The 24,164-nt window shown below is 44.5% G+C and overlaps 1 protein-coding gene across 6 annotated transcripts in view; it reads left to right on the top strand.

Moving 5' to 3' along the window:
- The window catches only part of LOC121284064 (protein furry homolog), a 520,851-nt gene that overhangs the window by 301,440 nt on the left and 195,247 nt on the right, over positions 1–24,164 (top strand). For all 6 annotated transcript variants that reach the window (XR_005944426.1, XM_041199077.1, XM_041199078.1 and 3 more), the window contains exons 25-27: positions 1,785–1,876; positions 3,918–4,090; positions 15,799–15,959. Coding sequence is in view for 5 of the 6 variants with exons in the window: in XM_041199077.1 (XP_041055011.1) it covers positions 1,785–1,876; positions 3,918–4,090; positions 15,799–15,959 (426 nt within the window). In the remaining variant the exon portion in view is untranslated. The remainder of the gene's footprint in view (positions 1–1,784; positions 1,877–3,917; positions 4,091–15,798; positions 15,960–24,164) is intronic.

The following is a 24,164-nucleotide window of genomic DNA, read 5'->3' as shown; positions in this document are numbered from 1 at the left end:
GGGACCTTTGCTGTTTGTGGTATACATAAATGATTTGGAGGCAAATGTAACTGGGCTAACTAGTAAGTTTGCAGACGATACTAAGATTGGAGGAGCTGCAGATAGTGAAGAGGATTGTCAAAGGATACAATGGGATATAGATCAGTTGGAGACTTGGGCGGAGAAATGGCAGATGGAGTTTAATCCGGACAAATGCATTTTGGAAGGTCTAATACAGGCAGGAATTATATAGTAAATGGCAGAACCCTTAAATGCATTGACGGGCAGAGGGATCTGGGTGTACAGGTCCACAGGTCACTGAAAGTGGCAACGCAGGTGGATAAGGTAGACAGGAAAGCAAATGGCATGCTTGCCTTCATTGGCAGGAGTATTGAGTATAAAAGCTGGGAAGCCATGCTGCAGCTGTATAGAGCCTTGATTAGGCCACACTTGGAATATTGCGTGTAATTCTGGTCACCACATTACCAGAAAGATATGGAGGCTTTGGAGAGGGTGCAGAGGAGATTTACCAGGATGCTGCCTGGTCTGGAGGTTATTAGCTATGAGGAGAGGTTGGAGAAACTCGGATTGTTCTCACTAGAGCGACGGAGATTGAGGGGCAACTTGATAGAAGTTTACAAAATTATGAGTGGCATGGACAGAGTAGGTAGTCAGAAGCTTTTTCCCAGGGTGGAAGAGTCAATTACTAGGGGACATAGATTTAAGGTGAGAGGAGAAAACTATAGAGATGTGTGGGGCAAGTTTTTTATGCAGAGGGTAGTGAGTGTCTGGAATTCGCTGCCAGAGGAGGTGGTGGAAGCAGGTACGGTAGTGGTGTTTAAGATGCAGCTTGACAAATACATGAATAGGATGGGAATAGAGGGATACGGACCCCAGAAGTGCAAAATGTTTTAGTTGACGGGCAGTATGATCGGTGCAGGCTTGATGGACCGAAGGGCCTGTTCCTGTGCTGTACTTTTCTTTGTTCTTTGTTTTGTAGACGTTATTTGCTATCTGACCCCATCCCACCAGGGTCAGGGACGTTTAAATATCATGCCAAGGACCAGCTGAGGGAAAGGAAATTAGTACAGCACATTCCTGTATGTAATGTAGGCCCCAACGATCTAGAAGCTTCTAAAATTCATAGCTCTGTATTATGTTGATTTCAGTAATCGATTATTCTGCAATAGATTGCATTACCGAAACCAGTCTCTTAAATTTAAGATCCCACCCTCAAGTCATTAAATAGTTAAGACTTTTCCCCCTCCTACCTAGCCCTTAACTGAACCGCCCTTACCTCTGGCAAAATGTTTGATAGGCAGAAAAAATCGAGGGGTCCCACTCAATTGGGTCCTGAACTAAATTCTGCATCTACCACTCCTCTGACTCCTTGGCATTTTTATGCTAATTTCAGAGAGGAAATTCAGATTTTGTTTTTAAGTAATGTATACAGAGAGGGGCCAGTTAGCTCAGTTGGCTAAATGGCTAGAATGTGATTCAGAATAACGCCAGCAGTGTGGAATCGCTTCCTGCTCTGGCTGTGGTAGACTTGGGATCTGCCTCCTCACCCTTTCCTTGAGAGTGGAAAACAATGGCTAGCCATCATTGACAAAAGCTTCCAACAGCTCAAGATGATGCATCAGCAGACAATGAGTCAAGGACCAACCTTCAAGCAGGGCACACATGGCAATAATTTAATTACAACAGAGTTAGATTTACATTTACTATTTCTCTTCAGAAATTTAATTTTGTTATGCTTTACCATTCAGCCTCTGTGGATTTCTGTTTTCTGTAATCTGCTTTAGAACAAGAAGCGTCGTGAGCGTCGAGATTTATTACGACTGCAACTTTTAAGGATATTTGAACTTCTAGCTGATGCTGGGGTCATAAGTGACAAGTAAGTTTGCAATAAAATGAAGGAAAAGATGAACAAAATTTTCTGTTGTACCACACATAATTTAGTATTTATTATTAGATATGTGATCGGTAGTCTTGAGATGCAAAACAGCATCTGTTTTGTAGCTCTGGAAACAACTTGGTGACTATTTAAGAAGGACAGGGCAGAACTTAGCCCTTGTCGGGCAGGCTCGGCAGGAGCAGTCGGGAAGTCGACTGCCGCACGTGAGCAAAGCCGGAAAGCGATTTCACGCTGCTGGGCCGATTAAGGCCCACCCAGCGAGAAACGTGAGCGATAACGCTCAGCACTGCCTGTGCTGGCGGGGAGAGGAGGGCAAGCTGGGCGAGCGCAAACTTCATGCATGCGCGTGAATGCATGCTTCAGAATCTCCCTGAGGCACAGAGCTACCTCAGGGAGATGAAGAGTTTAAAAAAAAAATAAAGAATTGAAAAATGTAATAAAACATGTCCCCACATGTGACTGTATCACATGAGTAGGGCCATGTTATTAATTCAATTTTAAAACTTTTATTTCATTTTTATTTGCATTTGGAAACATCATCCCGCCCATGGATGAAATTTCCAAAAAAAATGCAAAGATCGCTTGGCCTTTTCACCTGCTCACCAACCATAAGATTGGACGGGCAGCGAAAAATCCAACTTAATTGATTCTTTAATGGCCTTAACAGGCCTTTTAATTGTCGGCAGGCACACTGTTGATTCCTGTGCGCACCCGCCGACCGAACTATTGCGCGACTGCGCGTTGACGTTGGGATGCTTGCCCAACGTAAAAGCGCATCATTTCATGCTCAAGCAGGCCGGGTACGCGTCCGCCCGCCGAGGGGAAAGTTCTGCCCACAGGAGTTAAGAGGGAATTCAGGGAGAAGAATTTCACATAGGATTAAGTTACCCAGAAAGGTATCAAAATAAACAGCATAGACGAGCTTAATAGATGACCAAATATTATTTACCAAAAGAGAAATTTGAGAAGTTGACTGGAATATTCCAACTGGCCTCTGATAATTGGCCTCAGTTAGCCTGTTACTTACCTTAATTGGCCTCTGCATTCATACTCACCCATGTCATGGTTAAAAGTCAGCCCTGAGACTACAGACTAGATAGCACAAATAAGATATGTGAACCCCACTCAATTAATATTTGATTCTTCCATGGACATACTCCAATTACATTATGTCATGCCTTTTCTTGTTACTGCATGAAAGAATGCATGCCAAGGCACTCACTGTCAAGATACCAGCAATTATAAATGCAGGTACTGTTGCACCTATCTGGCAACAACTGTGTCTTAATAGATTCTGTGGTTTCAGAAAGCCAAATGCAGATTTGTGCCATCTGTTGCTAAGACATCTGCAGCTACCACGTAGCACCTGGCTTCACCACGTGTGAAGGTGTTGGTCATCTATACTGCGGACCTGCCTCCAAATCCTTCCAAGCATACTGCAAAGGTAACCTGTAGGAACGGTGCCATTGAGTGGCAAACAGACTTGCTCACTTTACAATCTCTTGTGAGACCATTCCACTGCATCACCATTCGTAAGTGGTCAAGTACTAGCTACTGCATTACTAGTCTGCATGACTCATGCCTACATATTCCCTTCACTGTTTGCCAGTCACATTTTTGCCTTTCTGCCATCGGCCTTTAGAAAGACTGCCAATGGGTCGAAATGCTTTAAAAATTTTTCCAAAGACTACAAGAAGTTTTACCTCTGTTCTGCAATTTCTTATTAATTCTCCAAAGCCCTTTAAATGTAACCTACAGTTGTCTGCTCCTACCACTACTACACACATCCAAGATGCTCTTGGAACTATGAATAATAATACAAATGGACTGATTCTGAAGAACTGAGTACCATTAGTACATTACCTTTCTAGCAAAATTTGTACTACATTTTAACCATTTTAATCAATTTAAACAAATAGATGACAATTATCCCCATTGTGTTTAAATTAATTGTTGTAAATAAATGGCATTTAGTCTTTAACTACATTGAATAAACCTTAGTTTTCTTTCTCTTTGCTAGTACTAATGGAGCTTTAGAACGGGATACTTTGGCACTGGGAGCCCTGTTCTTAGAGTATGTCGATTTAACCCGGATGCTGTTGGAGGCAGAAAATGACAAAGATGTTGAAATTCTAAAAGACATCCGAGCTCATTTTAGTGCAATGGTAGCCAATTTGATCCAGTGTGTTCCAGGTAAAGCCATTCTACCTGTGCTGTTCATTTTCTATTTTGAAGGATGGTTGTGAATTTCATGAGCCCAGTGTGGCAAGTTTTGTCCTGGATTTTCCAAAAGTAAATTTAAATCTTACCAGACCTTTTTTATGATATTTACCAATAAAAAGGCTTTAGAGACGCGAAACAAACAGAACAGAACTAACTTTCTGACTTCACATTTCTGGAAGGGAACTTCAACTTCGGGGAGCACGTAGCAGAAATTTAGGGACTTGCTGTTCAGCATTTTCTGACTATTAGTGCAGATGGTTAGAAAATTATAAACAACATGCACCCATATTTCCAATGTGCATTCCTGACAAGTTGGGCTTCCAAAGTTTGAAAATTACTCCTCATTTTTAAATGTAGCTATTCCTAAACTATAAATAGGACTTAACAAAACTGAGGAGAAATGTAATACATTTTAATTAAGGTCTATACATATTTTTAATTAATTTAAATATATTTTTGAAGTTCTCCAAATGGTAAATAGAATGGGAGTATTTTAGATACTGCCTTATGTTGCAGCAATTACTGATTTGTCCAGAAATGTAATTTTGTTTTGATGAAGTGCTATTGTGGTGTCTATTAATTTTCTAACATTGCTACAAGGAAAAGGAAATATATTATTACATAGTCCGTCAAATGATCCACATTTAAGACTGTGAATGGCTCAGTCTTAAATGTGGATCATTTAAAGGACTATGATAATGAATGTGATAATTTAGGCATTATCATTTATAATGCCTAAGAATGAGAATGAACTCAGATGGAATTTAAAGTCCAAGGTCACTGGAACTGTGTTTTATGTGTGAATTGCTGGGGTGAAAGTATTTGAGCTAGACCTGGTTTAATTTAAGTTAATAAATGTTTGTAAATGCTCATTATAGTGGGAAAATGGCTATAATGCTGGAAATACTACTGGAAAAAATGCTGGATTTTTTATGCCCAAAAAGACCAACTGTGGAAGCATAATGCTCTGCACATGTTCAATTCCAGTCCTGCTTGGACTTTTTCTAGTTCACAGGTACACTGTAGTGAAGGTCTTCACACAATCGTGGGATAAAGAATAGTGTTGGAGATAAGTGTTTGATCAATACTTGATTCAATTGTATGACACTCCTCAATTCACTATTTTATTTTATTAACATGAAAGCAGGAGTAGCTTATTTGGCCCAATGGTGCTGCTACTTCAGTTAGCCATGTCAGTTTTATCTTTGAATTTACTCCTCTTTTCTCCAAATAAGTGTCCGTTTTTAAACATCTCAGTTGAATTTGAATGTAAGGCCTTCTAGAGCAGTGTGTTCCAATTTCTTACAATCCTTTGAGTTGAAGAAATGTTTTTTTGATTTAGCTTTTATCCACCTTCTCATGAATTTTAAGATTATCCCCAAGAGGAAAGACACAACCTATCAATCTCAATCCTGTATTATTTTTAAATAAAAGGGTTAAAACTGGTTAATAATGCTGAGAGAAATGTCTTGTAAGTACATTAAGCATTCATCCACTTATGGCGCTAAAAGTAATCTCTAGCTTCAAATCTTGTAGTAAATTAGATTACTAGCAAATTTCATTGAGTCCATGTTCTTCCAATGGGATGGTTGAACCAAGCCAAGCCTAAATATTTAAGCTTCAGCTTGCATCTTCATTCCTATTGAAAAAAATCACACTGTCTGACATACTACTGAGGGATACAGCATCAGACAAGTCCCAGTTTTGATCCTTAATGGGTGTTGAGTTACCCAATGTCATCCAGGCAACAGTAGGGGGCCGGCAATTGTAGTGTTCCTTGGCCAAGGCTCCTCCTATACCAGGAGAGCAATAAAGGTAGTAAAATTGAAGACAAATAGCTCACTAAATGATTTTGCTGAATGAAAGCTGAATTTTTGGAGTAGTCTACTCACTGTTTTCATTCCCTGTTTATTAAGCTGTATCATGTATGTCATATCAGAAATGTTTAAACTCTTAGGGCAGAATTTTCCATGGGGTTGGGGGGGACAAAGAGCGGGTGTGGGCACATGTGAGCGCGAACCCAATCACCGCCCGTGATCGAGTCCGTGCCACCATTTTACGCGGGCGGGCCAATTAGGGCCCGCCCAGCATATTTACCGACTCCTGTGGATAGCGGGAGTATGCGGGCGGTGGTGGGCATGCACAAACTGTCAGGTCCAATGGCAAACCGGCAGCCTATTTAAAAGAAGACCTGACCATGGCCAGTTCGAGGGCGCACCACAGGGGGGTGGGTGAGCAGACCAGACTGGAGGGAAGGGCAGAGGAGCAGGCCAGGCTGCAGGGTCTGCCAGAGGAGCAGAGCAGGCTGCAGGGTAGGCCAGCCAGTGTGCCATGTGCTCCTCGTTTTTCAGATGAATGCCTTGCTATCCTCCTCGAGGAGGTGGCAGCATGGCAGGAGGTGTTGGTCCCCCAGATTGGGAGGAGAAGGCCCCCCCTACTTGACCAAACGTGCCTGGGAGAAGGTGGTGGAGGTGGTGAGCTCCTGCGACGTGGTGCGGTGCACCTGGATCCAGTGCCATAAGTGAGCACTGGGTGAGCAAGCATGCTTAGATCAGCCTGAGTGGCTCATGAGGAGATGAGTTCTCCCCTGCACCATGTGTTGCTCCTAGTCACACATGACTAGTCCGGGGGCATCCTGCAGGAAATGCAGCGAGGCGCATACTCAGACTCCAGCACATGTCCTATTCAAGGTGATGAGATGGTGGAAAGGGAGCCTCAAGGTTTCGTGGCAAAGAACCATCTGCTGCCCTCTATGCTGCACATTGTTGTGAATTCTTGCTATGGGAGCAAATACTGTGTGGTTCCTAAAGTGATGCACGCAGCATGTGTCCAAGGGGCTGTTGGGGGAGTGGGAAGTAGCATACTATCTTTGTGTGAATGATCAGCAGTAGTGGGGAGAGGAGGCATTGGAGGCCTGATTTGGCCCACTGTGGTTGGGGTGCAGCATGTGCGTGCAGAGTCCATGTGCAATTTGCCGTAATGAATGGTGTTCTCTCTTTCTCGGGAGAAGAATGCTCATGATGCCTTGGAGCATGCGAGGACTGGAGGAGGCAGGCACAACTCATCTTAAGCAGATTCGAGCAGGAGGCCCTTGAGCTGGAGAGGCGACATGCACCCAGGTCAGCTGGTGTCGGTGAGGCTGGGGTGGCACAGCCAGGTATTTGAGGCCTACAGTGAGATCTGCAATGTCCTCCCAACATCCATAGCACTGATGATTGTTAAATTAGGTATTGTTGCAACATTGCTCGGTCACATAGTGAGAGAGTCAGAGGTGTGCAGCACAGAAAAAGGCCCTTTGGCCCATCGAGGATGTGTGGGTCAAACACATACCTAGCTATTTTAATCCCATTTCCAACACTAGATCCATAGCCTTGTATGCCATGGCATCGCAAGTGCACATCCAAATACTTATTACATGTTATGAGGGTTTCTGCATCTGCCACCCTTTCAGGCAGTGTGTTCCAGATTCCCACCACCCTCTGTGTGCAAAGGTTGCTCATCACATCCCCTGTAAACCTCCTGCCCCTTACCTTAAATCTATGCCCCCTGGTTATTCATCCCTTCGCCAAGGGGAAAAGTTCCTTTCTGTCTACCCTATCTGTGCTCTTCATAAGTTTATACACCTCAATCATGTCCCCCCTCAATCTCCTCTGCTCCAGGGGAAATGCTCCAATCTATGCAATCTCTCCTCATAACTGAAACTCTCCAGGCCAGGCAACATCCTGGTAACTGTCCTCTGCACACTTTCCACTGCAATCACATCCCTCCCACAATGCGCATTTCAGAACTGCACACAGTACTGTAGCTGTGGACTGAGCAGTGTTTTATACAGTTCGAACATTACCTCCCAGCTCCTATATTCTATGCCTCGGCTAATAAAGGCAAGTATGCCATATGCCTCCTTAAAAACCTTATCTACCTGTCCCACTACCTTAAGGGACCAGTCGACATGCACACCAAGGTCCCTCTGATTCTCGTTACTTCCCAGGGTCTTACCATTCATCGTCTATTCCTGTGCCTTGTTTGTCCTTCCCAAGTGCATCACCTCACACTTATCCACATTAAATTCCATTTGGCACTCATCAGCCCATCTGACCAGCCCATCTATATGCTCCTGAAATGTAAGGCTATCCTCCTCACTATTTACCACCCCACCAATGTTCATGTCAGTTGGTTCTGGAAGGTTGAGTGCATAATGAGGCAGGGGGACAGGGATGAAGTTTGTCAGTGTATGCACGCTAACTGATCTACTGTTCTTGTTGTTCCTTTCAGCATCATCAGAGCACGGCTGACAGAAGGAGCAGCCGTTTTCCCCTGCCACACCTGAGGGCCCTCAAGTCTCACCAGCATCACACCATTTCTGCGAGGCAGGCACCAGCGCAGATACTAGCACCTCGGTGGGCATTGGAACATCGGCTAGTGTCCCAGGGCATAGTGGGGAGGACACTTCACATTTGCTGGAGGAGCTGGCACAGACAGAGAGTGCCGCTGGCGCCAGCAGTCGGAGGACTGCAGGAGACCAGGCACATGCTCAGTCAGTGCCTGATGATGTGCCTTGGGAGTCGTCCGCGGCACAGCAACTGCAGGAAATGCTGCCGGGTGCGCGGGAGCACCTGGGAGTGATACATGAGGCTATGGCTTCGCTTGGTGTCCGTGGTGGAAGAGTCTATGCAAACCCTCGCCGAAGCTATGAGGTACATGTCCGAGCGCCATGTGTCCTCCATGGAGAGAGTGACGACTCTTGTGGAGAGCCTCCTCCAGGAGACCTGCCAGGGCTTCCTGGGGATGCACTCAAACCAGCAAGCCCTCACATCGGCAATGAGCTCAACCGATCACTGCCAGTGTGGGAGATGGTGTGGGCATCAAGCTTCCCAGCTTGTTGCCCATCTATCCACGGTAAGCAGGGACGTCCGGGGCTACCTCACATCGGCGCAACAGCTGCCTGTTGTCTCTTCATGCTCCTCTCACGGCACTCCAAATGAGGGCACCAGCTCCTCCACCCCTCAGTATCCGGATCATCCCGTGAGGCTGCAACGACTGGAGAGATGGCAGCTGTGAAACTGGCAGCTCCCTCCCAGGCAGGCCCAGCACAGGCTCCACGGGCCAAAGGACGACCGCCAAGGTCATCGAGGTCAACAGGTCGGCAGAGCCAGGAGGTTGTCTCAGATGCCACTCCGAGCGATGGGGTAGCACCAAATGTAGCACCCGGAAACTGAAATGTAAGGTACATTAGACTAGATGTGGAGCAGATGTTAGACGTGGAGCGGATGTTTCCCCTTGTGGGGCATTCCAGAATGAGAGGCCATAGTTTTAGGCTAAGGGGTGGCAGATTTAAATCAGAGATGAGGAGGAATTACTTTTCTCCAAGGGTTGTGAATCTGTGGAGTTCACTACCTCAGAGTGCAGTGGGTGCCGGGACGCTGGATAAATTTAAGGAGGAGTTGGATAGAATTTTAATTAGTAACAGGTTGAAAGGTTATGGGGAGAGGGCAGGAAATTGGAGTTGAGGCCGAAATACGATCAGCCATGATCATATTGAATGGCGGGCAGGCTCGAGGGGCTGAATTGTCTATTACTCCTAGTCCTTATGTTCTTATTAGGCACACCACGGGTTCCTCACCAGTGCTTTTGTGTTGGCCCGAGATTAGGTCCTTAGGATTTCTTTTTGTTTGATTACAGTACTGTTTAATAATTGGGAGAACTTCTGATTTGAAATTAAATTGAAATTAAAATTCAGATGTGTGACCATGGCTGAGGGTGGCTCATTTGTTCTGCGTGTGCATGTTTAAGAAAACTGACATGTGTTTGTTTGGATATTCGACTTTATGTACAAGGCCCTTAGTTCCTGCTGATGACCTGGCAGATTTAGCACTTAGGTGCCGAGCATGGATGCGCCAGGCAAGGCTGGTCCTGCTGAGCCATTTGTGTTGTGCTAGCTGAAGGTTCATTTGATTAAAGCCTCCCAGGTATCCCTGCCTCCTTGGTGTAGTCCCGGGTCAGCGTCTATCCCCTCAGCATCCCTCTGTGTATGCTCATCCTCAGAATCAGTGCTGGGCTCATCGTGCGCAGCCACAGACACTGCATCGAAGTCTTCATCGTCCACTGCGTACCCCCTTTCTAGCGCAAGATTGTGTAGAGTGCAGCATGTAACCACTATCACCAAGACATAATCTGGGGGGTACTGGAGTGCGCCTCCAGAGCAGTCCAGGCATCGGAAGCACATCTTGAGAAAATTGATGGCTCTCTCCACCACAGCCCTTGTGGAGGCGTGGCTCCTATTATAACGCTACTCAGCTTCTGATCTTGGATGGCGGAGAGGCATCATGAGCCACCTTCTGAGGGGATAGCCCTTGTCATCCAGCAGCCAGCCATTGAGCCAGGCCGGAGCACTGAAGATCCCTGGCACCTGGGAGTGTCTGAGGATGTAGGTGTCTTGGGAGCTGCCTGGGTACCTTCCACAGACGTGTAGAATCAACATCCTGTGATCACACACTATCTCCATGTTCATGGAGTGGAAGCCCTTCCTGTTGATGAAGGCACCGGGCTCACCTGCTGGCATCTTGATGGCCACGTGTGTAGTTTATTGCACTCTGGACGTGGGGGAAGCCAACAATGGCCCCGAAGCCTCTGGCTCGCTGTGCCTGGCTTGCCAGGTCCCAGCGGAAGTGGATGAAGGTCAATGCATTCCTGAACAGAGCGTCTGTGACCTGCTTGACACAAGTGTGGACAGCTGATTGGGAGACACCACAAAGATCACCCACCAATCCCTGGAAGGAGCCAGAGGCATAGAGGTTAAGGGCAGATGTGGCCTTCAGAGCCACTGGCATGGGGTGTCCACCCACACAGTTAGGGGAGATCTCAGGGCCAATCATCTGACAGATAGAGTTGACTGACCCCTTGAGAGTCGGAGCCTCCTTCGGCACTGCACCTGAGACATATTGAGGTAACAAGCTTCACCGCCTGTATACCCTGGCAGCAGGATAGTGGCATCTTCTGCGGCCCTTTCCACCTTGAACTACCTCTTGACCCTGCGCCCCTTGTTTTTGCACCTGTGCTCCCAAAGATGGCTCCTCTGGAGGCTGAATGCACACTCCTGGCCTCCTCCTCCTTCTAGCTCTCCCTTCTTCCTGAGAGGAGCTGCCTGCAGTGGACATGTCAGATCCCATACCCAGGCTAAAGGGAGGCCTCCTGAAAGCTACAGGCCCGCAAAAGATTCTTGACTGCAGAGTGCTGACCTGTAGGTTAAAAGTACACAAAAAGCTGCTGATATGTGTTCTGAACTACTGCAGATCACACAGGTAAGCTTAAAATACTTTCTCCAATAAATGCTCCACAAAACAGATTGATGACCCCACTGAGCCCTCTTATCCCGCCTGTAGATAACGTTCATAGAAAAGTCTCTTACTTGCCTACCCATTGCACCCGTACGCCGACCCAAAGATCGCACATGCACCTAAATATCAGCGTCGATTGATGACTATAGGGCCTTAACTGGCCCATTAATCAATGTCGGGCTTGTGTCGGACTTCATCGCACACCTGCCCAGCAAAATATCGTGATGGTGTGCAGTGACGTCAGGACGTTCACCCGACATCACCACGTGTCATTTTACACACGGACGTGTGGGACCCGCCCCCCCCCCCCAATGTCAAACTGAAAATTCTGCCTTTAAGATTTTAATCATTCCATATATATGTTATTCTCATCACCTTGTCAGTTTCAGTTTCATCCCAATAGATTTGTGTGTGTACTCGGATTTTGCATAACAGTTTGCACTCAATGGCATGAACACATTTTTGAACAAATGAAGAGTGCAGGAGGTCATGCCAGCAGCAACACCAGGCGTATCTAAGCATGAGATGTCAACCTGGTGAAGCTATAACACAGGACAATATGCATGCCAAACAACAAAAGCAGCAAGTGATAGACAGAGCTAAGCGATCTCACAACCAATGGATCAAATATAAGCTCTGCAGTCCTATCACATTCAGTCGTGAATGGTGGTGGACAATTAAACAACTCACTGGAGGAGGAGGCTCTACAAATATCACCATCCTCAATGAGGGGGGACTCCAGCACATCAGTGCAAAAGATAAAACTGAAGCATTTGCTACAATCTTCAGCTGGACGTGCCCAATGAACGATCCATCTCAGCTTCCTCTGGAGATCCTCAGCATCACAGATGCCCAGTCTCCAGCCAATAATAAGAAACAGCTGAAGGTACTGAATACCGCAAAGGCAATGGGCCCTGACAATATTCCGGCAATAATACTGAAGACTTGTGTTCCAGAACTTGCCACACCCCTAGCCAAGCTGGTCCAGTACAGCCACAACACTGGCATCTACCCAGCTATGTGAAAAATTGCCCAGGCATGTCATGTACACAAAAAGCAGGACAAATCCAACCCTGCCAATTATCTCCCCATCAGTCTACTCTCAATCATCAGTAAAGTAATGGAAGGGGTTGTCAACAGTGCTATGAAGTGGCACTTGCTGGGCAACAACTGGCTCACTGACGCCCAGCTTGGGTTCCGCCAGAGTCACTCAGCTCCTGACCTCATTACAGCCTTGGTTCAAACATGGACGAAAGAGCTGAACTTCTGAGGTGAGAGTCACTGCCCTTGACATCAAGGCTGCATTTTACAGAGTGTGGCATCAAGGAGCCCTAGCAAAATTGTAGTCAATGGGAATCAGAGGGAAAGCTCTCTGCTGGTGGGAGTCATACCTAGCACAAAGGAAGATGGTTGTGGTTGTTGGAGGTCAGTCATCTCAGCTCCAGGACATCACTGCAGGAGTTCCTCAGGATAGTGTCCACAACCCAACAATCTTCAGCTGCTTCATCAATGACCTTCTGTCCATCATAAAGTCAGAAGTGGGGATGTTCGCTGATGATTGCACAATGTTCAGCACCATTCATGACTCAGATACTGAAGCAGTCCATGTCCAAATGCCGCAAGACCTGGACAATATCCAGGCTTGGGCTGACAAGTGGCAATAATGTTTGTGCAACACAAGTGTCAGGCAATGACCATCTCCAACTAGAGAGAATCCAACCATAGCCCTTTGATGTTCAATGGCATTACCATAATTGAATCCCCCACTATCAACATCCTCGGGGTTACTATTGACCAGAAACTGAACTGGACTAGCCATATAAATACTGTGGCTACAAAAGCAGATCAGAAGATAGGAATCGTGCGATGAGTAACTCACCTCCTGACTCCCCAAAGCCTGTCTGCCATCTACAAGGTACAAGTCAGAAGTGTGATGGAATACTCCCCACTTGCCTGGATGAGTGCAGCTCCCATAACACTCAAGAAGCTTGACACTGTCCAGGACAAAGTAGCCAGATTGGCAGAATTGGCACGAGATCGACAAACATTCTTTCCCTCCATCACTGACGCACAGTTGCAACAGTGTGTGCCATCTACAAGATGCACAGCAGGGATTCACCAAAACTCCTTTGACAGCACCTTCCAAACCCACAACCGCTACCATCTAAAAGGACAAGAGCAGCAGGTAAATGGGAACACCACTGCTTGGAAGTTCTCCTCCGAGCCACTCACCATCCTGACTTGGAAACATATTGCCATTCCTTCACTGTTTTTGGATCAAAACCCTGGAGCTCCCTTCCTAATAGCACTGTGGGTGTACCTACACCTCATGGACTGCAGCAGTTCAAGAAGGCAGCTCACCACCACCACCTCAAGGGCAATTAGGGATGGGCAATATATATGTTGGCCGAGCCAGCGAAGCCCACATCCCGTCAATGAATAGAAAAAATACCAAAACCGGATGGATGATTTTCTGTAATTAAACCTTAATGTTCATGGCCAGTAATTTGATTGTTTACATAGTGCCTTTCCAAATCTGCATTATAATTAATTCACTGTGTCTAAAGTGCAAATTATTTGACATATACCATTGTTAGTGAAGTATGTTTAAATTTTACTTAGCACTAATTCTTTACAGAGTATGCTAATATTCCTTGCAATTGAACATCAATTTAGCCTTATATGAACATGGAGCAGGAGTAGGAGTAGGCCACTTGGCTCCTCAAGCCTGCTCTGCCATTTAAGATCACGTGGAAAAGCCACACCCCTTCAAGGTCACCCCCTTGTTAATCAAAAACCTATCTAACTCTGCCTTTAAGATATTCAAAGACACTGCTTCCACTGACATTTGAGGAAAGGAATTCAAAAAACTCATGACCCTCTGAGAGAAAATATTTCTCCCCATCTCTGTATTAAATAAGCGACCCCTTATTTTTAAACCGTGACCCCCTAGTTCCAGATTCTCTCACAAGAGGAAACATCCTCTCCACATCCACTCTGTCAAGACCTGTCAGAATCTTAAATGTTTCGATCAAGTCACCTCTTACTCTTCTAAACTCCAGTGGATACAAGCCCAACCTGTACAAACCTTCCTCATAAGACAACTCATTCCTGGCATTAGTCTAGTCAACCTTCCCTGAACTGCATTTATATCTTTCCATAAATACGGAGACCAATACTGTACACAGTACTCCAGATGTGGTCTCACCAGTGCCCTGGACAGCTGAAGCATAACCTCCCTACTTTTATATTCAATTCCCTTCACAATAAACAATAACATTCTATTAGCTTTCCTAATTACTTGCATACTAGCCTTCTGTGATTCATGCAATAAGACACCCAGATCCTTCTGAATCTCAGAGCTCTGCAATCTCTCACCACCTTATCCATCTCTTAAACATGTGTTATCCTTGCGTTTTTTTTTCATTCTATTTTGCTTGCTCCAAAGTTTAATAATTTTGACTAGAATTCCCAGGTTTTGGATTTAATCAAGAGGAGCTAATAAAATCCCACTGAATGCAGTATTTTAAAATTGGCATTTTTAAAAAAATATATAATGGCATAGGCATCTGCTTTCGATTGCTGCTCTTGCTTGCCATTTCTACATCGGGTTCTTTCTTTGACCAACATGAGCGTCCACAAGGAAGATTCGGAGGACATTTTAATAGCACAACTTACCTCTTTTAACAAACAAATAGAAAATAAACAAAATGCCAAAAGAAAACTTTAAATTCAGTGAACACAAAAATGGACCAAAAGTGAATACAGTACAGGGAAAAAATAAATGCTATAACTCAATTCTGTTCAAAGTAATCCAGTGAAAAATTTCAATTTACGATGACAGTTCCAGGAATATCTTTTAATTCTCATCATTATTAAGCTTCTTTAAATATTTCCAAACTCAAAGTACTGGAATTTCTTTTGGAGTGTGGTAATACTAACTATTCTAACTTTCAAAGTAGAATTTGGATTTCATCAATAGGCTATGTCCCAATCTATGACCAGCTGAAACATTTTGAAAAAAGCTTTTCTATTTTGGCCTCATCATGTTGACAAAATAGTTTCTTTCAACTGCTTTATTTGATACAGTATAAAAGCACAGTAGCAGAACATAGACAACCATTAATCATTTGTGCCAGGAGTAATGTATACCAAAGCAATATTATTTCAGATTAATTATGAAAGCAATGTATTCTAACTTGAGGTATCGCATTTTAAAATAACTTATTTGTCTTCTGAAGCATGTAACTGATGACACAGAAGTAGCCTTTTATTTAGCCACACCTACAATTTTGTCATGTGTTTCCTTCAAACATTAGAGATTAATTTTTTTTTCCTCTGTAGTACATCACCGCAGATTCCTATTCCCACAACAGAGTTTGCGTCATCATCTTTTTATCTTGTTCAGCCAATGGGCAGGGCCATTTAGCGTCATGTTTACTCCTCTGGATCGCTATAGTGACAGAAACCACCAAATTACAAGATACCAGTATTGTGCATTAAAGGTATGGTTTCCATGTCTGATTGATTCCATATTACATTTTCTTGGCAGTAATTCAGTAAGCTTTTTCAAAAAATATTGTCCTGTGCTTCAAATAACATTTTGCAATCTTATGTTTCCCTGACAGTGCAGGACATTTTCTAAAATCGTTTTATATTTGCATAATGACTTTACTAGCTTATAATTTGAGAGTACCATTGAAATTAAAGTGAAATAAACGACATCTATTTGGGTATATTTTCTCTGTTCACTGACATTAACAGAAATAGTGGCCTGGATCTTCCAGTCCCAATAGCAGCGCACAGCGACACACTGAAAACCAGAACTTGCCATTCTGCAGAAATAGCTCCATAGAAGCCCACGCTGATGGTCCTGTCAGGACTTTTCATGTGTAAATTTGGGTCATTTGACTGGTACTTACCAATTATTGACATTGATTTGTTTAGAGCTGCCTCTAGCAGGCATAAACCTCCCACCCCTCCCCGGCTCTGCTCAACACCCTCCCCCACCCGCCTGTGGCTCTGCTCACCCCCTCCCCCATTTGCCCCTGGCTCTGCTGACCTCACCTCCCCCACTCACCCTGCTGACCTCACCCCCACCCACCCCTGGCTCTGCTCACCTCACAACCCCCCCCCACCCCCCCAACCTTTGGCTCTGCTCACCTCCCGCCCCCCTGCCCCTGGTTCTGCTCACACCTCCCCCATGCCCAGCCCCCGGCTCTGCTCACCCGTCCCCCACCCACCCCTGGCTCTGCTCATCCCACCCCCACCTGCCCATGGTTCTGCTCACCCCCTCCCCCATACCCCCCCAGCTCTGCTCACTCCACCCCCACCTACCCTGGCTCAGCTCATACCCCCCCCCCAACCCCTCCCGCCCCTGGCTCTGCTCACCTCTCCCCCACCTGCCTCCACCTCTGCTCACCTCTTAAATGCCCTCTGAACAAGGGCAATTAGGGAATGGCATTAAATGCTGGACTAGTCAGTGACATCCACATCCTATGAATGAATAAGGAAACAATGTTATCTAAACAGATATCATTGAGGCAATTTTCCAGCTTACAAAAATAGTACCTCTAAACTACATTTCCTGTATGCTGCATGTTACCATTACACCAATCCATTGAAACTGTGTAGAAGATCAATTTCTCACCCCATTTCAGGCCTGTGACAAGTAAAAAATAACGCTGTATTTTGGGTGGCCGAAAATGCACATCTGAATCTGGTGGGAGCCTCGCATTTCTGCAAAGCAGGATCCTATGTTGCAAATAGAAATGTGTTAGAATTTTAACTGCCATCTGATTGCTGTGTTAATTGTACATTAATTGGATGTTTAATTGAATTCATGAGGGTATTTAACTGAGCATTCACATGCTCATATTTATAGGAGCAGGCTGAAAACTTTGCTTTTGTTGGATTTTACATGATATGCAGTGGTGTATCTTTGTAAATAAAAGCTTGAAGAAGTATAAAGAATAGGCTTCAGTTCTATCCTTCACTGGTTGACTGTCTGAATTATGACATGGGGGTAATTGTTAAAATGGGTGGAAGAAGACAGCTGTCCAGCGAGACATCAAAAAAGGCACGGCCATTAAAATTGGCTTTGGCCAGAATTTTTAGCTCGGCGGGTGGGCGTGATGATGTCAGCTGAGCGTGCCAATGTTAACACGCGGCCGCGTGACAGTTTGGTCAGCGGGCAGGCGCGCGCTGGAGCCGGCAGCGTGCCTGCCAACAATTAAGAGGCCTATTAAGGCCATTAAGTTAACAATTAACTTTAATTTTTCACTGCCCATTGAACCTAATGGTTGGAGGGCAGGAGAAAAGGCCAGGCGGTCTTTGCATTTTTTTTTTTGAAACTTCATCCATGAGCAGGATGAGGTTTCCGGAAGCAAGTACAAATGAAATAAAAACTTCAATTTTTAATTAAAAACATTTCCCTGCTCATGTGACAGAGTCACATGAGGGGACATGTTTGATTACATTTTCCTGCTCTTTATTATTCTTTTGAAAATTCTTCATCTCCCTGAGGCAACTCCGTGCCTCAGGGAGATTATTCTGTGCTCTCTTCTGCAAGTGTGAAGAAGGCACGCTAGGCGTGTTCGCACTTCCGCCCCCGCCCCCCCCACACAGGTAGCGCTCAGTGCTGCCGCTCGTGTATCACATTGGGCGGGTCTTCCCGCCTGTGTAAAATCGCAGAGTGCTGCCGATCGCCGGCGGTGGGCGGTTTGTTGACTGCCCCTGCCGATCCTGCACGATAAGGGCAAAATTCTGCCCTCGGTCACCTGCTGTTCACCTCAAAGAATAAGATAAAGAATCAAAGGGCAGTGTTTTACTTCCCGCAGGCAGGTCTGTGCCTGGCCCGATAGGGCGTAAAATTGCGCAAGGTGATGTCGGGCAAGTGTCCCGACGTCATCGCGCACTCGTGTGATATTTTGCTCAGTGGGCATGCTTTCGACTCGGCATTTAAACAAGCAATTAAGCCCATTAACGGCGCAGCTGAACGTGATTTTTCGTGGCCTGTGATTCTAGCGACTACAAACAGACCCACCAATCAAAGTGCTGGAGTCCCAGGTTGGAGGTAACTGTGGGGTCTTGCGATAGGGAGGGGATGGGAAGCCCAGATGTGTGGGAGAGGTGGTTGTGGGGAATTCCAGGCAGGGAGGGAGCAGCCGGGCAGGCCCAGACCTCGGTGCCCAGTATCGAAAGAGGGCTAGTAATGGAAGCACCACCCCCTCAATCTCCCACAGGATGCCTGAGCAGGATATTTATGGGCTTCTCCCCACCTTGAACCCCTCCCGCCAGCCTAAAAATTGCAGCCAAGGCGGGAAAAGCCCCTTAATTGGCCATTAATTGGTCACTTGAGGGCCCCAGAAAGGACAACACCTGGCCCGCTGCCCTATAAAATTGTGGACCAGTCAGGGACAGGTGGGAAGGCAGTGGAAAGGCCATCTGGGGAATTTTACAGCCCCCTCCTCCACCTATAAACCCCCCGGTAGGGGCCCGTAAAATTCTACCCGCTATATCTACTGGATCCCCCTTATCCATTTTAATAGTTACACCTTTTAAAAGCTGTATTAGGTTTTCAAACGCAATTTCCCTGTCATAAATCTGTGTTGACTCAGCTAATCATATTATGACTTTCTCTGAAAAGAGCAAGAGTCTCACTCATCCAAAAAACCAATCTGTCTCCCCACTCCCCAGGCATCAGTAGATCTACCCTACATCTGCTGATAACCCCTGATTGTAAAAGAAATTGCAGGATATAGCTAAAGTCTGAAGTAACAGAATATATTGTTCAGATCAGAAGGCTGCATGATGCCCAGGTGAATTATGTTATTGGGGCCTAAGTTTAATATTGATGTACCTATCCACGAGCATAAAATGAAAGCAACAATAACCACTTCAACAGCCATGGATCCACATGGAAACCTAACTCATTGCAAACTTGATTGAGGACACATTTTAGGCACCTTGAGGACCACCTGAAATGATCACTGGCCTCATTTCAATATTGAAATGAAGTTCCTGCACTCATTTCAGACAGAGACTCTTAAATTTTTTTTACCCAGGTTATTGGGTAGCCACTAATGGAGCTTAGGAGCACCTTGTATGCACACACAGAAAAACAATTACGAGCTTAAGGCCTGCTGATATAATTAATTAAAACCATCATGAGACTGTTTAGTTTTACCCTCCTGATCATTTTGTTGTTCCAATACTAATTCTCCTCAATACAAGAGGAACCACAGGTGCAGACTTTTGATGTATGCACTTGGCTGAGCAGCCAGTGGTACAAAGCTGCCATCTATGGAATTATGACTGAATACCTCTAAATCAAAATCCCCCTTAAATGTAACAATATATTAGCACCACAGATCACATGGTCTAGGGTAGCCGACTCTGGTCAGTGCATACTGCCGCACTATTAAGGGCTGGAGTAGGGCTGAATAGGCACCACCGCTCTCCAGTTAACCTACATGTTCATGGGGAACTTGGTGCTAAATTATTCATAGATAACCTGTTGCTGGTTCAGGGTTTTCCACATAGACAAGCTATTAAGTCGTTGAGATCTATGAAAAGTCATCCCTTGAGCCAAAGTTTTGAAAAATTATTATTTTTGAATCATAGGACATTGGCACCAGTAGTGGGGAAACACGGAGCTGTTCTGTTGGGAAGGGATTCAAATGAACCACTCTGAGACCAGTGCCCTAGTGAATCAATTAACTAGGGATGTAAAAACTAAACTGGGGATGGAGGGTTCGGATGAGTGGAAACTTAGGCCAGAATTTTACGGTCGATGTGCGGGCTCAGCGGGAGTGGGTGGGGCAGTTGGGAGGCCAACCGCTGCCTGCGATTGACTCTGCACCGCAATTTCACACAGGGGCCAATTAAGGCCCACTCTGGGAGCAGTAGTGCTGAGCACTGCCTGTGTGGGCGGGGGGAGGAGGAAGAGTTGAGTCTAGCGCGCAGTTCACGCATGCGCACGAAACAGTGCTTCAATCTCCCTGAGGCATGGAGCTGCCTCAGGGAGATTGAAGCGCTTTTTTAAAAAATTAATAATGACATTAAAAATTTAATGAAACGTGTCTCTTCATGTGACTGTGTCACGTGAGATGGGACATGTTTTTAATGGCAAGAGATAGTTTTTGTTTAATTTGTATGAGCTTTAGGAAACCTCATCCCGCTTGTGGATGAAGTTTCCTAAAAAATGTAAAGGCCACTTGGCCTTTTTGCCTGCCCGCCTACCATAAGATTGGATGGGCAGCGTAAAATTCAACTTAATTACCTTGTTAATGGCCTTAATAGGCTTTTCAATTATCAGTGGGTATGCAGCCGACTCCGGCGCGCTCCCGCCGAACGAAATATTATGCGAGTTCGTGATGACGTCAGGACGCATGCCCGATGTCATCGTGCATCATTTTATGTTTTACAAAGGTAAAATTCTGGCCTTAGAAAGTTAAAGAGAAAAGACAACACAAAAGTATAGGGTAGCAATATGGATAATGATAACCAGAGTGTGACAGGACAGAGAATATAAACATAAGACTGCACACTGCACATCATATATGATCATAGTAGGGAAAGATGGTAAAAAGAGAGAATTAAAGGCTCTTTATTTGCATACAGGAAGCATTCGTAACAAGATTGATGAATTGGTAGCACATATAGGCATAAATGGATATGACATGGTAGCTTTTACAGAGATGTGGTTGCAAAGTGACAAAGGCTGGGAGCTGAATACTTATTCAAAGGTATTTGACATTTAGAAAGAATAGGAAGAAAGGAAAAGGAAATAGATCTATACCGATGCAGTCAGTACAGTAGTGAGAAATTATCTTGGCTCGGACGATCAAGATGTAGAATCAGTTTGGATGGAAATAAGAAATAGCGAAGGAAAGAAATCACTAGTGTGAATAGTTTATAAGTCCCCTAACAGTAGCTACATTGTAGGTTGAAGTATAACTGAAGAAAAAAATGGGGGTTTGTAAGAAAGGTACTGCAATAATCACGGGCAATTTTAATCCTTATGAAGTTTGGACCAGTCAAATTGCTGAAGGTAGCCTTGAGAATGAGTTCATACAGTGTATTCAGGACAGTCTCTCACATGAGAGATCAGGCTATTTTAGACCTGGTAATGTGTAATGAGACAAGATTAATTAATGGTTTGACAGTAAAAGATCTTCTAGGAAAGAGTGATCATACCATGTTAGAATTTCACATTCAGTTTGAAGGTGAGGAACTTGGGTCTGAAACTAGTGCCTTAAACATAAATAAAAGTAATTACAAGGGCCTGTAGACAGAGTTGGCTAAAATTGACTTGGAAAATAAGTTAAAATGTAAGACAGTAAATGATCAGTGGCAGACATTAGAGAAGATATTTCATAGTTCTCAACAAATATATGTTACATTGAGAAAGAAAGCCTTTACAAGAAAAATAAACTATCTATAGCTACCTAAGGAGGTTAGGATGGTATCAAATTGAAAGAAAAGGGGTACAATGCTATGAAGATTAGTGGTAGGCCAGAGGTTTGGCAAAATTTTAGGAACCAGCAAAGGATGACTAAAAAATAATAAAGGGAGAAATTTGAATATGAGTAAAGTAGCAAGAAATATGAAAACATACAGTAAGAGCTTCTACATGTATAAATAAAGGAATAGAGTAGCTAAAGTAAACATTGGCCTCTTAGTGGATAAGACCGGGGAATTAACAACAGGGAACAAGTAAATGACGCAGAAGTATTTTGCATCTGTCTTCATGCTGGAAGTTACAAAAATCACCCCAATAATAATAGAAAATCAAGGGCAAAAAAAGAGGGAGGAACTTAAAACAATCACTTTCATTAGAGAAAAAACAGTAGGAAAACTAATCGGCCTAAAGGCTGACTAGTTCCCTGGACCTGATGGCCTGTATCCTAGGGTTTAAAAGGATTGGTTTTAGAGATATTGGATGCATTGGTTTTAATACTCCAAAATGCCCTAGATTCTGGAACGGTCCCTGCAGATTGGAAATGTGCTAATGTAACTGCTCTATTCTAGGAAAGAGGGAGACAGAAAACAGGAAACTACAGGCCAGTTAGCCTATTATCTATCACTGGAAGAATGTAGGAATCCAGTATTCAGGAAGTAGTAGCAGAACATTTAGAAAATCATAATACAATCAAGCAGAGTCACCATGGTTTTATGAAAGGAAAACCCTGTTTAACAAATTTGTTAGAATTCTTTGAGGATGAAACAAGCATAGTGAATAAAGGGGTACCAGTAGCTGTAGTGTATTTGGATTTCCAAAAGACATTCAACAAGATGCCTCATAAAATTATACAAGCTAAGGGCTCATGGTGCTGGGGGTAATATATTAGCATAGAGGATTAGTTAACTAACAGGAAACAGAGAATCAGGATAAATGGGTCATTTTCAGGTTGACAAACTGTAAGTAGTGAAGTGCCGCAAGGATCCGTGCTGGGGCCTCAACTGTTTATAATCTATATTAATGACTTGGATGAAGGGACCCAGTATTTTCTCGCCAAATTTGCTGACTGTACAAAGATATGTGGGAAAGCAAGTTGTAAGAAGGACACAAAGAGTCTGCAAAGCGATATAGATAGATTAAGTAAGTGGATAAGAATTTGGCAGATGGAATATAATGTGGGAAAATGTGAGGTAGTCCACTTTGGTAGGAAGAACAGAAAAATTAAATATCATTTAAATAGAGAGAGGCTATAGAATGCTGTGATACAGAGGGATCTGGGTATCCTCATATAGAAATAACAATAATTAGCATGCAGGCACAGCAAGTAATTAGGAAGGCAAATGGAATGTTGGCCTTTATTGGAAGGGAGATGAATTATAAAAGTAGGGAAGTTTTGTTGCAACGTACAGCGCGTTGGTGAGACCACACCTAGAGTACTGCATATAGCTTTTGGTCTCCTTATTTAAGAAAGGAAATACTTGCATTGGAGGCAGTTCAGAAAAGGTTCGGGTTATCTTGGTAGAGATTCAAATGAATTACCTCCAATTCCCAAAACCGGGCTTTGATCTGAAAAGTATAAGGATACTTTAAGTCCTATACTTTAAGACCTTACCTTTTTTTTAACAATTTTCTTCCAAGCCTTTCTTTGATCTGGGAAACCATATGAATAAACCCGTTAATGAGACAACTGTGGATACCCTGTCTCCACCACAAAACTTCCAACTCTGACCTTATAAAATAAACACAGGCCACCCTCTGAACTGCAATTCTTCTAGGTCTGTTTACCAGTCTCTCAAACTGGAAGTCTTTATTTATCTTACGTTAAAAATTTCTGTCCCCAAACTAAAAGTTATATTCCCAAAACATATAGGGCTGGATTTTCCCTTCATCGGGCCAGTGCGGCGGATGGGCCCAGGAGTGGCTGCGAAACAGCCAGTTAAAGGCCAGCCAGTGTGAAAGGTGCACTGAAATGCTCAGAGCTGTCGGGGTGGGGGTGGGAGGAGGGCGAGCGCGGAAGTCTGCGCATGTGCTGGGGAGTGCCCACTGACAGCTCCCTGAGGGCACAGAGCTGTCTCAGGGAGCTGAAGATCTGGACAAAGGCAAATAAAGCTTTAATAAATGATACACACATGTACCCACATGTGACTCAGTCACATGAAGAGGGACATGTTTAAGATGAAGTGGAAACATTTTTAGGTGTTTTTTACTTACCATTGGAAACTTCATCCCACCCGTGAATGAGGTT

Source organism: Carcharodon carcharias, chromosome 11, assembly GCF_017639515.1.
Source record: "Carcharodon carcharias isolate sCarCar2 chromosome 11, sCarCar2.pri, whole genome shotgun sequence".
Taxonomy (NCBI): Eukaryota; Metazoa; Chordata; class Chondrichthyes; order Lamniformes; family Lamnidae; genus Carcharodon; species Carcharodon carcharias.
This window is presented reverse-complemented; position numbering and strand designations above follow the sequence as displayed.